Raw genomic sequence first — 13573 nt, forward strand, 5'->3', positions numbered from 1 at the left:
GTGTTGTCTGCAAACTTCTGCTATAAATAAATATTGAATTGCTCTGGTTTAGAATGTATCTCTAGAACTGAAAACATTTTTTGCCATAGGTTAGAAACCAGTATCAGGCCTAAAATAGTTCTCCTACAGCCACTGTGCTTAAAACTGATGTACATTAAGATCTGTATCTCCTTAGGATAACAATTAAAGAAGTTTAAAACTCAGAAAGCTATGTACTAGCTTCCCAAAAGAGCTGAAGTACTTCCAACGCAATCCTAAATACATACTGATCAGCAGAGCATTCATTTACTGTATCAGCACAAGCAGAAAGTTACACTCAGTACAAATTTTCCTATAAAGCTTGTTTCTACAAAGTTTGCAACCCAAAATAGACTCACAGCAGACAGAAGTGAGGTTGTGACACTAATCACAGTTAGGTATTGCAAATTATTTAATGCCAGCCTTTAGATTTGCATTAGGGACAGTTTGAAAAATGCTGCTCTTGATACCTAGAGCAACAAACAAGTTTCTGAATGTAGACTGTTTTTTCCTGTTAACAATGCAGCTTGATGTAATAGGTAATACAATGTTTGTAAATAAATCAGGGATTTTGACATAACATTAGGACTTAGGACTTTAGAAAGAAGAGCTATTCCATAATTAAACTTCAAGTTTTGTTGTTTATACCTACAACAGCCAACTCTTAAATTTGGAAGTGAAAAGTCCATTAATACATTTGTAATTTAGTTTTACTGTCATATTCTTTCAGGTTGTGCCGGTACCTATCATGATTGGTTGACACATCTAATTTCAACTGTCTGTTTGTATAGAACATGGACATTGTAAGTACCTATCCTGTACTTCAAGAAAATTTAGTCACTTCCAAGAGAGGCTAGGGGTCAGAACTGGAGTATTTTCCCAACTGACAGGAAATACCATAGACCTTTTCTTTGAAAAACTGTGTTGCTGCCAAGTTCTGCATTCTGGACTTACCATCAGATAATGGAACCTGTATCAAGGATCCCTCCCTGAACTTACTCCTTGGGTCAGAATTCGGTAAGTATGCAAAGCCTCCCTTCGTACACAACAGAATATTTCAGTAGCTACATACCCCTGCTAATACGCTGAGCATAACATAATACACTTCTTGCAGCTGCAAGGGATGCTAGAGGTTTGCTAGATTAAGTGTCAACACTATAAATCCTATGCTGGGCATAGGCAGCATGTAGGAGGTAACGGCTCTATTTGAAAAGAGACAGGTCAACAGAACCTCCATCCTTGGAAATACTCAAAACTTGACTGAATATGGTACTAATCAATCTGATTTAACATCAAAGCTGGATCTAACTTTGCAGCTGGATCTATGGTGAGTCAGTTGAGTCAGGGACTGGACAAGAGCACATGATAAAGTCATGTTCAATCGATGATTCTATTTATTTGGAGGAATTAGTTTAAGTCAATACTTTTTGTTAAAATTTTTTGAAGCATCCTTCTCCTACAATAGCCTATTCCAGAAAAGTGGCATAAATACTATAGGACAGAAAACTGCCTCCTTGAGCAGGACCTTCCTGGGTAGCCATGCTGGAAGACAACAAATCAGTTTTCAATTGTGTGAAAAACAGTCGTGTAGCCTGTTTGCCATTACTGAAAAGCAACAAGAGAATATGTGTAATGTGAAATAGCTGGTGTTGAGGACAACATCCACAGTACACACATCTTGAGGATTTTAGGTTAGACCAGTTTTATCCTGAGCATGTGGACTGAATGCTCATTAGCAATTTGGAGCATATCACCCAATTCAGTTTCAAAGAGGAATGCAATTCACTGTTCATGATGCAAACCATGAGGCATCTAACTATAAGGAGGCATCATCCACAGACTTACTTCTAAAGTACACTCTTAATCAGAAATAAAATGCTAACGTAAATATGTCCGTATGATGTCCACGGTGGTGAAATTCAAAGTTGTTACAACCCACAGAAGATGAACAAGCATTTAATGGAAACCATGACAGCAAACATCATGACAGTACCCTACTGAATACATAGAAGTAATTTCCTGTATCTTAATATTAACTGTTACCTAAAGTTTTTCACGTGATCTTCCACTCCTGAGAGCCGAATAGAATGCTGTAGTGCATTCAAGTAAGTCAAAGCTTGAGTTGAGGATCCCCAGTTCACATCTGTTGGAAGATTTGAAGTTCCGATATTTTAAAGCTGTTCATTGTAAAACTACATGATTGCAAAATGAATGTCGAATACCAACTGAAAACACAAAAGATTTAAGCTACATCTTGGCACATTCTATACAATACTAGTCAACAAACCCTACAGCTAAATAGGCAATTCTATTTAAAGATAACATTTCTATGGAAGTTTTAGCAAATAAGGCAGAGTTTGATATTTTACAACTACAGGAAGAAAGAACTGAGGGGTTTTTCCCCAACATTTCAAAGATTGTGACAACTTCAGAGTCAAAAAAATAACACTTCAGGAAAAAAATGCTGTGCTTAGTTATTTTATATCACAACACAGGAAAAAGTAATCTCAAAACATTGCCTAAACAAAGTCAAATTACTTTCAGTAAAAAACTGCTAGATTAAGCAGTTCCTTTTAGATTATTATTTTTATAAGGAAATGCTATAGGAATGGTTTACTGAAACAACAACCACCACTCAAATCCCTTTTCAGTTTGGAAAGGTAAGGGAGCATCCTCTTTCACTTCCGATCAAAACACAACATGCTTTCCTAGCGCCTTTGTTGCTGCAACCCAGGCTCTTTCCATACGCACTTTTTCCTCCAATTTTCATTCAAATGTTTATGCCTAAGCGCAAAGCATGCATTATCCTTATAATCTGGGAGGAGGGGAAACAGCAGTGACTAGACGGGCATAATTACATTTCGATACAACTAAAAAGCCTGAAACAGAATTTTGAGCTAGTCAGCCAAACAGAAATAAGTTGTCTTCCCCCCCCCCGCCCCTCCCCCCCCCCCCCAAAGGCTATCACATTTCCCCCCCCTTCTTCTATATCCCTCTTCCCTCCACCACAACTAGAAGCCCCTATACATACCTGGTTTCTTGTAAGTCACGTAAATGTAGAGTCCAAGGACTATGACATATGTTAGAAGTGCTGCCCACCAATTAATGACAAACATCACAATGCAGCACAGAATAGCTCCAACAAGAGAAATCCACATATTGTAGTATTTGAAAGCAGGGCGCCAACCTAGTCAAAATATAATTTGGAGGATAGAAAAAGAGGAGGGAAATTTAAATTTATCAGTACTTCAACAGAAGGAAGGCACTATTCCTCTTTTCCTTCCTTAGTGTTCTGCATCACATTTTATATGAATGTGTGACAGTTTCAGTAATGCACAAAATAAAGACTTGGGCACACTTATGCTTTCAATTTTCCAACAGCTTTCAAATGAATTTGCACCTTTCTTACACAGATCTGTAAATGTTCCTAATTTTGCCTTCTAAAAGCGTATCTCAAAACGAAAGTTTGAAGTTGCTTGTGCCAGTATGTCTACTGAATCAGGCTACAAGAACCTTTGGCAATAGCTTGCCTGACAATTGATTTTTGCTTTCAAACATAGTGTAACGTGAATCATCAGCTCGTAACTCACTCTCTTACATACCACTAATTGTTTCTACTTGTGTATTTTTACTATTTTCACATGGACAGAAATTTTCACATGAAAAGGAAAAGGACAGATATATCCAAGCAGAACTCGAATATGTCAAAATACTGGACTGTGACTGGTTTACAGCCTTATTTGTCACAAGTTTATCCAAAAATCACATAAACACACACTCCCCACCACTAACACACCCAAGATTAACAAGTCTATTAGACATAGAACTGTTGTGTAAACAGAGTTACGCACATGCTCTGGCAAAATAATGATACCTACCAGTTCAGCAACTTAAGAAGCTTTTAAGGACATTATTTCAGTACAAATGCATAGTGGACTGGGTATGATACAGATCTGTTCTACAAGTACTGTCTTTTGGCTTTTTGCTATAATCTAACTAGTGTCCCACACGAAAGGCTATAAAAATGTGGCAATACCACCTGCAATTCGAGTTTCTTCTGGACTGGAAGATGAAACATCTTAACAGACAAATCCAAAGACGACAAAAGGGCGGTTCCTGAACGCCAGATACTGAATTAGCAAGAAAGCTTTCTTCAAGAGTTTCTGAAGAGACACTAAATTATCTTGTGTTCCCTCAGCAAAGATGACAAAATTAGTAACTCCCAAGCTCTATTGGATCGCTTAGTCCTCAAAATTTCAGAAGACCCAAGTACACACCATATTATGCTTGTAATTCAGACGCACCATGAGAGCCAAATAGATATTTAGTAACTAAATTAAACTAAACATTCATTTATATTAATAACTTTTCAATTGTATTTATTCATAAAGAAATTGCAGGCTAAACTCTCACCCCCAAAATGCAGTTCCTACCTGGAGATTTTGCAAGAGAGGCATGGAATACAGAGAAGTTAATCAAGGCATATGAGGCCAAGAAGAAGTTAGAAATAATTGGAGCAATGACGTTCAGTTCAGCTGTAAAACAAAAACAACGCAGGCTGTTATGACAGATAACATCCAACGGCTTTGTAGATTCCAGCATGAAAAATCTGCTACAAACAACCTTATTTTCTGATGTACTCTAAGGAGAAGCAGTTTGTCCTTTGTGTTCAACAGATGGAGCTGTATCTTAATGGTCTCTTATTTACTAAGTTATCTTCTAATAGTCAGGAAGTGTAACTTTAAGTTTTAAAAATATAAACATTTTTCCAGACTAACAAGTGTTCCAGGACTGCCACTTCTGAAACACTACATACTTCAAAATAATTCATTGAGTATATTTCTTTCCCACTGGGGCTTGATCAAACAGTGCACCAATACACTGGGTTCTGAAGAATGTCAGAAACAGTAGACAGCGCATTAATACATCTGCAGTGCATCTCTAGCTCAATTATCCAACAGCAAAGAACAAGATACTAACAAGTTTAAGAGACAATCAACTATGGTGATTAGCAACAGCAGACAAAGTTAGTGTGAGCAACGTGACACACATTCATCTGCCTGAATTTTAAATGAAAAGCTGCATCAGCGGTACTAGTATAATGCATTATTACAGACCAATACCGTCACAACAGTAATGAGTACACCCTCTTTAGTGAAAGAGATGGACGAACCTGATGCTCTCCCTTCCTTGAGGCAGCATGGTACAAAACACCTGTATGTGTACTCTCACCATCAAAAAAAAGTAACCAAAATGCAGAATGTGCCATATTTGTCTGCAAGTTTCTACTTGTTGTAATCAAGCTTCCAGTCAGCATGCTGCAATAGGGACATCATGGGTATACCTGTGCCTTAGGTAGACTAGGGGGAATGATGAAAGACCAACCTGGGAAACTTTAAAAGCACTGGTACAGAACTCATGGATGAACACAGCACAATTAGTCTGCCATCTACACAGAACAAATGCAATTCTACCTAGACTATCTTTACCTTTAGCAACAGCAGCATCAGCACTCATGTCTACTGTTCGTAACTTAACAGAAAAAACATACTTTAACAAGTATTGTTCATATAAAACACACTTTAAAAAGTATTGTTCATGTCACTTACTGAAGCTGTTCATAATTATTAGAAGTCTGAAATAAACTTTCATATTTACAAGATATAACATCTCTCTAACTCAAGCAAAAGATGTATTTTTATTGATTGATAGTATCTGAAGACAGATACCTGTGGTTATTAAGAGTGCAGTATTGCTACAGTTCAGTTCAAATTTACTGCAGTTCTAGACAGTTATATCTAGGAGACAGGAGAAAGTAACCCTCAAAATAAACGTAATTAGAATGCTGGCTTAGAATTAAGCCGTGCATTAGAACTCTAGGACACTGTCATCAAGTCATGATGTGGAATACAATGCTTTGTAAAGAACAAAAGGACATTGAGATTTATTGTAACTTCAAACTAACCAATTAGTATGAATCCAAGAGCAATTAAAAACGTTAGAAGATATCCTCTCAGTGGTTCATTGTTCTTCCCATAGCCTTTAGCAAACATCTGAAATCCTGGATAAATGTTGTCCTTGCATAAAGCCTAAGAAAAAATAAAATTCAAGCATCAGCATGCATTTTGTTCAAAATGTATCCTTACTAACACTTACCAATGCTGTCTTCCACTGAATATTATCTTCCTGAAAGAAGGAGGTTTACAGCCACTATGTACTAATTCTATTTTCAATTGTCTTTGCATCTGGACATTTTGCATTTCCAATATCCTACCCTTCACTAATTTATATCTGTAAGAACAAGATTTGCTCTTCTGTAAATAAAAGTTAAAGTAAAAAAGGTAAAAAAAAAAAAAGAGCATCTGAGGGAACTGCAGTTGTTCAGTCTGGAGAAGAGGCTGAGGGGAGACCTTATCGCTCTCTACAATTACCTGAAAAGGGGGTTGTGGCAAGGGTGGGTGTTGGTCTCTTCTCCCATGTAACTAGCGATAGAATGAGAGGAAATGGCCTCAAGTTGTGCCAGGGGAGGTTTAGACTGGATATTAGGAAAAATTTCTTTACTGAGAGAGTGGTGAAGCATTGGAACAGGCTGCCCAGGGAGGTGGTGGGGTCACCATCACTGGAGGTGTTCAAGGAACGTGTGGACATGGCATTGTGGGACATGGTTTAGTGGGCATGGTGGTGTTGGTTTGATGATTGGACTTGGTGATCTTACAGGTCTTTTCCAACCTTAGTAATTCTGTGATTCTGTAATTGACTATTTTACTTACTAGTGTCTTAGAATCACAAAGAGTCTTTCCTCAAAGATGATGTTTTCTCAGAAAGTGGGAAGTTTGCCCAATGTATACACTAGTCCTCTGCATCAATACTTGCGCTTCTATTCTGCAACAAAATTCCTTCTACGTTTGACTCCCTGCTGAACTTTTGGGAAGAAGGTCATTAGAGGACACTGAAGTTCTACCCAATCAAAGAGAATTTGTAAGACAGATTAAATGGTTAAAAAGAAGGTAAAGCAAAATACATTCAGGAACACGAACAAAATCAATGTAGATGTCTTATGCAAGAACTTGTACGCAATTATTTTGATAATTTATTCTCTCAGGGTTAAGATTCCACAGCTACAGGTTCTACACTTCATGCCGCCGCCTTCTATGATTACTTTGAGAAATGAACTAATCTGTTATCTTTGTATGTGCTCCACTGTTACTTACAACAAAATCATCTAAGGGAGTTTGTAGCTTCCTGTAATGTTAGCTACACCACTACTAATCTCTAAACTAATGAGTAACATGTGAGATGTGGAACAAATTATAGGCCAGCTATGTTTAGTAACAGTAACACACTGTTTTCCCATTCTGTGCAATAGGTAAATATTAGATCAATCTACTAATGTGAACTGGTATGAATCACAACAGCAGTATGTGACAGTCCCCTTCCAAAAATTCTGATTCAAAAGTTAACTGAAGTTATTCTTCAAAAGATCATGGTTTTGCTTCCATACCTACCTGGAAGATCTTAGGTGCACTCACAAGAGATGCTAATGCAGAAGACAGGGTGGCTGAAAAAATACCTGCAGAAATCAGTGGTGCAAATCCTGATACCATGCTCATCACCTGAAAGCAAATTTTTTTTTTTTTTTAAAGAATATGAAAAAGTAAACTATACAAATGGATGGCAACATTAACTACACAAACAGAAAAATAAAATAGTATGTACCCTCCACTTAAAAGCTGTTTGAATATCATGAATGTCCATGAATGAACTAGGAAAAAAATCAGGGGATATAAATGGATCCTAATTTCACAACAAGAGGAGGTGGCTTTTCACACAATATATAGTCCAACCATGTAATTCTCAGGTCAAAACAATCAACAGCTAAAGTCTCCATGGGCTCATAAGAGGATTAAAAATAAGTCATGGAAAAAAAATACACTGGAATTTGTTACATATTTTGACTAACCTATCGCTGAGTAACATGGTCTCAGAAAGCCCAAGTGGCAAAACAACTAAAATGAGGAACATCTTGGGAAAGCTGACTGTCTTTTGCAACATCTCCATCACTCTAAGTTAGGCTTGCTTCCCATTCAAAATCACAGGCACCTGACAAACTTGCTTCCTATCTCTCTAAAATCACGCCTTAAAACATCTTTGTAACCCCAGGGAATGAAATACAATATGCAATTCTTGGTAGGCTGGATGACTAACAAAATGATAAATTGCTCAGTAAGCTAAATGAAAAAGAACAATGTTGATAAGACGTAACCCCCCCCCCCAAATCAGAACCAAAGCAGTTTCTGTCTAATTGCCATATAGCCTAAAGACCCTCTTCTACCATTCTACTGAATAATTCCGTACCATAGCTGCATCCAGCTTTGCATGTGTCAAATGAATTAAGATAATTTTAAAAAAATCATGGTTTAATAGAGTACTTTTCTTTATGAAACAAAAGCCTAAGCCACTTGAAGACAGCCAGTGTTTAACAGTTTGATACCGTCTTCAAAGAGCTTATGTCAAATAGACCAAACCCAGCACAGTGGCTTTCAAGCACAATGTATCAGAATGAGGTTCTGCATCATTTGCACTGATTACTTGCCTCTTTCATCCTGGCAATGTCACCTAGAGTATCAGGAAAGGGACTGAAGGAAGGCAAGAAAGATAATGCAAAAGTGTCCAGTTTTTAAGTTACTGTCACCTGAAGTTGTAAGACCTAGCTGTCTAAAGCAATCTCACTAGATACGACATGCTCTCAGAAACAATATACAGGTGACTGACGAAGTTTATTCATATTCCTAGGGCTAAACTAATGACAAAATTTGGCAGTTTTCCTCCAGATCAGACTGACAAAGACTGCTGGGTCTCTCAGTCAGTCAACTGAATCTCTACGCTACATCAAGTGTCATTGGGCAGTTCAAGGCATGCCTTGCCAAAAAGAGAAATTAAATAATTGCAGGTGCATAACATGAAAGTGAAATAGCTGTCATAGTAGTGTTACAAATGAAGGAGAGAATTTCCCAAAACATATTTGTAGTTGACAACAAAAAAAGGCAGGACAGGCCTTTATTCATTGATGAATTAAACTAATGGCACATATATTAAGCTATCCCTCCTACGTGCAGGTTTAAGTTAGTTTTATGATCAACAGAAAAAGTTACAGCTGTAAATGCCAGTTTGTAATAACCCTACACCATATTTCTGGAAGACAAGGGTGTAAATGCTTTACTGACAAGTGTTTTAGACAGAAACCTTTGCTATGGCAACACTGTAAACAAGCATGGAATAATCTTTGTAGAAGCAGTATGAAAATTTTCTTCCCTGCAAGGATGGCTTTATCAATCTTCCCTGGAAGGACTTCTTACAGACGGAATCTGTGTACAAGTATCCATCACCTTTCTTCCCATCTAATTTAAAACATTGTTATTTCGAGGCCTTCACTTTACTACACTTGCATCAACTTCTTGCAATTTAGTTCTTACAATTTACTCAGACTTTATGTTCTCTTGCTAGGTTCTGTTCATTGCCTCCATTTATTTACACTATCGATTTTTTAGTATTATAAAATAGAGAAATTTAGGGCAAAGATGGACAATCACAAAGCAAGTTTATGTCCATCAGCAATAAGTATGTTTTCCTTGGTTTCTTTCAAACACTTACCAATAGTTCTTGGACATCCCAATTACCTGTGAAGTCTAAATTGAAGACTATGAATTACCCCGTGACTTCTAGAGGATTTTTAAACACAGTAACACGAAGTTTTATGAAAATTCACAACATTCTTACCATTAAAGAGGATACTGTGGCAAATACATAAAACGTTCTTAAAAAGTCACCATATTTTCTAAGAAACTTAAAAAATTAAGAAACAAGTTATTGACAAAGGCTACCTATGATTACTGTGCATGACTACTGAAGAATGAGTACTTCTATCCACACCACTGAATGATGACATTCAGATATCTAAAGAGAGGAAGTTGCAGTCCTACCACCTAACCTAAGCAGTTTACTCAGAAGAGTAAATATTAATACGACCTGTGTATAAAAACCCAAAAGTTTTTAACATAGTTACATGGTTCTTCTACATACTAGCTAGAGTGTATGACTTAACTATTCCAGATAAACCCTATATTTATGGAGACAGGGATTTTTAGCCTACGATTTTTCTTAATATGCAATTCAAAAAAAGAACAAACACAAAAGCCAATAAACAGGTTTAGGAGAAAGTTTTATACCTGGAAATTGTTCATCAGCCCGTACTGACACCCTGTCTGACAAGATGAGAAATCATAGTTTAATTTGCAAGCTGCAGTAGTGCAATTTGTCAGCTCAGTGACAATGGTGTTATTAACATTCCCTGTGGCATCTCGAACAACACAGGAACCTAGAGTGGACACAATCACAAAAAAGGCATTAACAGACTGAACCTGAACTTATGCTCCGTTCACAGAGCAACATTAAAATATGGCATTTACTCTTTTTAATACATTTCAGTGTTAAGCACATCTTCACTATGAAGAACAAATACAAACAAGCAAACTAATTGCTCTCTTGCCTAAGATGATCCTTCAGTTTTTTAATAAATCTGAGTCTAATAAGAAAAGGAAAGTTTTAGCCCAGAGGAAAACAATGTCAATAGATTTGCAAAAGTTTAACAGCACAATTTCAGCTCAACATATTATTTCTCCGAATCATGAGTTTCCATATAGCTCTTTAATTGAAGTTAGTATTAGCTCTTTATTGAAGTTAGCACAATCACTTGATTTTATAGTTTCTCTTTTTATCAATTTTCCTAGAGGAATGCATTTTTGTAGTGTATGTACAGATGTATGTAGACAGGTGTGCATAGTGTTGCAGTTATTTCTATTCCAGTCAATATGGCTCAGACATTCGAAAAAATTAAGTAGTTAGTTTGTCATGAAAGCCTGTTGCAAGCCATTTGCCAACGCTTAAACAAGCCACCTCCTATGTGACTGTGGCATGTTAATATGGTTTCTTGGTAAGAAACAAAGCCACACAGTCCCGTTCCTACCTCACTTTTTATAATTAAGTTTATCACTTAAACTGCTGTCTTCAATTCATCTATGATTATTTGTAATTCCACTGGTCAAGAAAATGCTGAAGACGCAGCATTTCAGACCTTAAGTAGTAAGAAAAACTAAAAAGTACTAAAAAGCCCGCAAGTCTTCTATGCTTAAAATTTTTTTGTCTCATAAAGGACAAAACAGACTAGAGCAGACTAAGTATTACTTAACATTCTATGGTTTAATAGTTGAGGTAATCAAATTGTTTGGACACCAGCAAGTATTTCCAGGAACAGGAATTATATAAAGAATGGGGAAGAGGAGAGGGAAGTCTACAGAGCAGTAGCCAATAGAATTCCCTTAATTTGGTCTTTTAGGAACTTGAAAGACAAAGAGGTCCTGGGAACAGAACCATGTGACTACTGAGAAGCTAAATTACTTAGCTGCAAATAAGGAGGGCACAGATGTGCTGCAAGCTTAAATTTCCCCCACAGTATTCTCCTGGAGAAGCTGGTGACTCGTGGCTTAGACAGGTGCACTCTTCACTGGGTAAAAAAAACTGGCTGGACAGCCGAGCCCAGAGAGTTGTGGTGAATGGAGCGAAATCCAGTTGGCGGCCGGTCACAAGTGGAGTCACCCAGGGCTCAGTTTTGGGGCCGGTCTTGTTTAGTATCTTTATTGATGATCTGGATGAGGGGATAGAGTGCACCCTCAGCAAGTTTGCAGATGACACCAAGTTGGGAGGGAGTGTTGATCTGCTTGAGGGTCAGAAGGCTCTGCAGAGGGATCTGGACAGGCTGGATCCATGGGCTGAGGCCAATTGTATGAGGTTCAACAAGGCCAAGTGCCGGGTCCTGCACTTGGGTCACAACAATCCCATGCAACGCTATAGGCTTGGGGACGAGTGGCTGGAAAGCTGCCCCGCAGAAAAGGACCTGGGGGTGTTGATCGACAGCCGGCTGAATATGAGCCAGCAGTGTGCCCAGGTGGCCAAGAAGGCCAACAGCATCCTGGCCTGTATCAGAAATAGTGTGGCCAGCAGGAGCAGGGAGGTGATCGTGCCCCTGTACTCAGCACTGGTGAGGCCGCACCTCAAATACTGTGTTCGGTTTTGGGTCCCTCACTATAAGAAGGACATTGAGGTGCTGGAGTGTGTCCAGAGAAGGGCGACGAAGCTGGTGAGGGGTCTGGAGCACAAGTCTTATGAGGAGCAGCTGAGGGAACTGGGGTTGTTCAGTCTGGAGAAGAGGAGGCTGAGGGGAGACCTTATCACTCTCTACAATTACCTGAAAGGGGGTTGCAGAGAGGTGGGTGTTGGTCTCTTATGGCAAGTGAAGAGTGGCAGGACAAGAGGAAATGGCCTCAAGTTGGGGCAGGGGATGTTCAGGCTGGATATTAGGAAAAATTTCTTTACTGAGAGAGTGGTATCACAATGGAACAGGCTGCCCAGGGAGGTGGTAGAGTCACCCTCCCTGGAGGTATTCAAGGAGCGTGTGGACATGGCATTGTGGGGCGGGGCTTGATGGGCATGGTGGTGTGTGGTGTGTTTTTTTTGTTTGTGTGGTGGGTTTTTTTTTTTTCATAATGGTTGGACTTGATGATCTTACAGGTCTTTTCCAACCTTAGTGATTCTGTGATTCTCCAGTAACAATCCCTGTTACCTATGTAATTTGTCACTCTTTCAATGGAAAAATGAATTGCCCAGTTAGTTAAATTTCAGTAAGAGTTTCCTGTAGTGAGCACCTGTCTTGTGCTTTTCTTGGGGGTATGTGGAGGGGCTGGGTTTTTTTGTTGTTGTTCTGGTTTAAATAGGATTAAAAGCTCTGTATGAGAAAAAGTTTCTTCTCTTCTGCTATGCAGGTATTTGCCCCAGCCATCCAAGCAGTACATAATGGATGTGACAATATACTTACTAGTTGAACTACATGTAGGTAACATTTGGTGGTAACAGACTGTAGTGGCAGACCCATTAAGCTGAGCAAGCCATTAAATAGCCACAATGCACTATCAAAGCCCTCTTCTTCCTCATTCCTTTTTCATAGTTCAGATCCAACTGGCTGGCAGGTCTTTCACACATGGAGTCAAATTACAACGGAAAGGGACAATGTCACTATGAACAAACTTAATGTGAGCCTCAGTATGAGAGAATGCAGAACAGAAGCCAGCGGGGCAGGCTCCATTCTCTACTTACATGCAAGTAAGAGTCCAGACATTTTATTTAAACCCCATTCAGAAAAGTTTTATTTATAAAATTCTGGCAACATTTTCCCTAAGAACCTCTAGGTCTTCTTTCTGTAAAAACAGAATTTCACCTATTCATAGGCATTTATAAGTGCATTCCTGCTAAAGTCAAATAAATTTTTGCCATGCTATAAGCCTAAGAAGGTTAACAGACCATCAAGTTATATCCTAACTACACGAAACCAGCAAGAATTCCAGAGATAGTACCCTGAGTCCTTCAGGCTGCAGCTGAGAGTGCTTAACTTCTCTGGTGCTACAAGCAGCTACAGTTAGGCTCTCATTAATGAGTTTTACTTCCC

The 13573-nt window shown here is 38.4% G+C and overlaps 1 protein-coding gene across 2 annotated transcripts in view; it reads right to left on the bottom strand.

Annotated features, from left to right (window-relative positions):
- SLC12A2 (solute carrier family 12 member 2) overlaps nucleotides 1–13573 on the bottom strand; it is a 59853-nt gene that overhangs the window by 17462 nt on the left and 28818 nt on the right. The window contains exons 10-15 of one of the 2 annotated variants that reach the window (XM_059834318.1): nucleotides 10245–10393; nucleotides 7524–7631; nucleotides 5984–6107; nucleotides 4452–4553; nucleotides 3050–3205; nucleotides 2062–2161 (exon numbers count right to left, since the gene is read on the bottom strand). In XM_059834318.1, coding sequence (XP_059690301.1) covers nucleotides 2062–2161; nucleotides 3050–3205; nucleotides 4452–4553; nucleotides 5984–6107; nucleotides 7524–7631; nucleotides 10245–10393 — 739 coding nt within the window. The remainder of the gene's footprint in view (nucleotides 1–2061; nucleotides 2162–3049; nucleotides 3206–4451; nucleotides 4554–5983; nucleotides 6108–7523; nucleotides 7632–10244; nucleotides 10394–13573) is intronic. The other variant, XM_059834319.1, reaches the window with a different exon arrangement.

Source organism: Gavia stellata, chromosome Z, assembly GCF_030936135.1.
Source record: "Gavia stellata isolate bGavSte3 chromosome Z, bGavSte3.hap2, whole genome shotgun sequence".
NCBI lineage: Eukaryota > Metazoa > Chordata > Aves > Gaviiformes > Gaviidae > Gavia > Gavia stellata.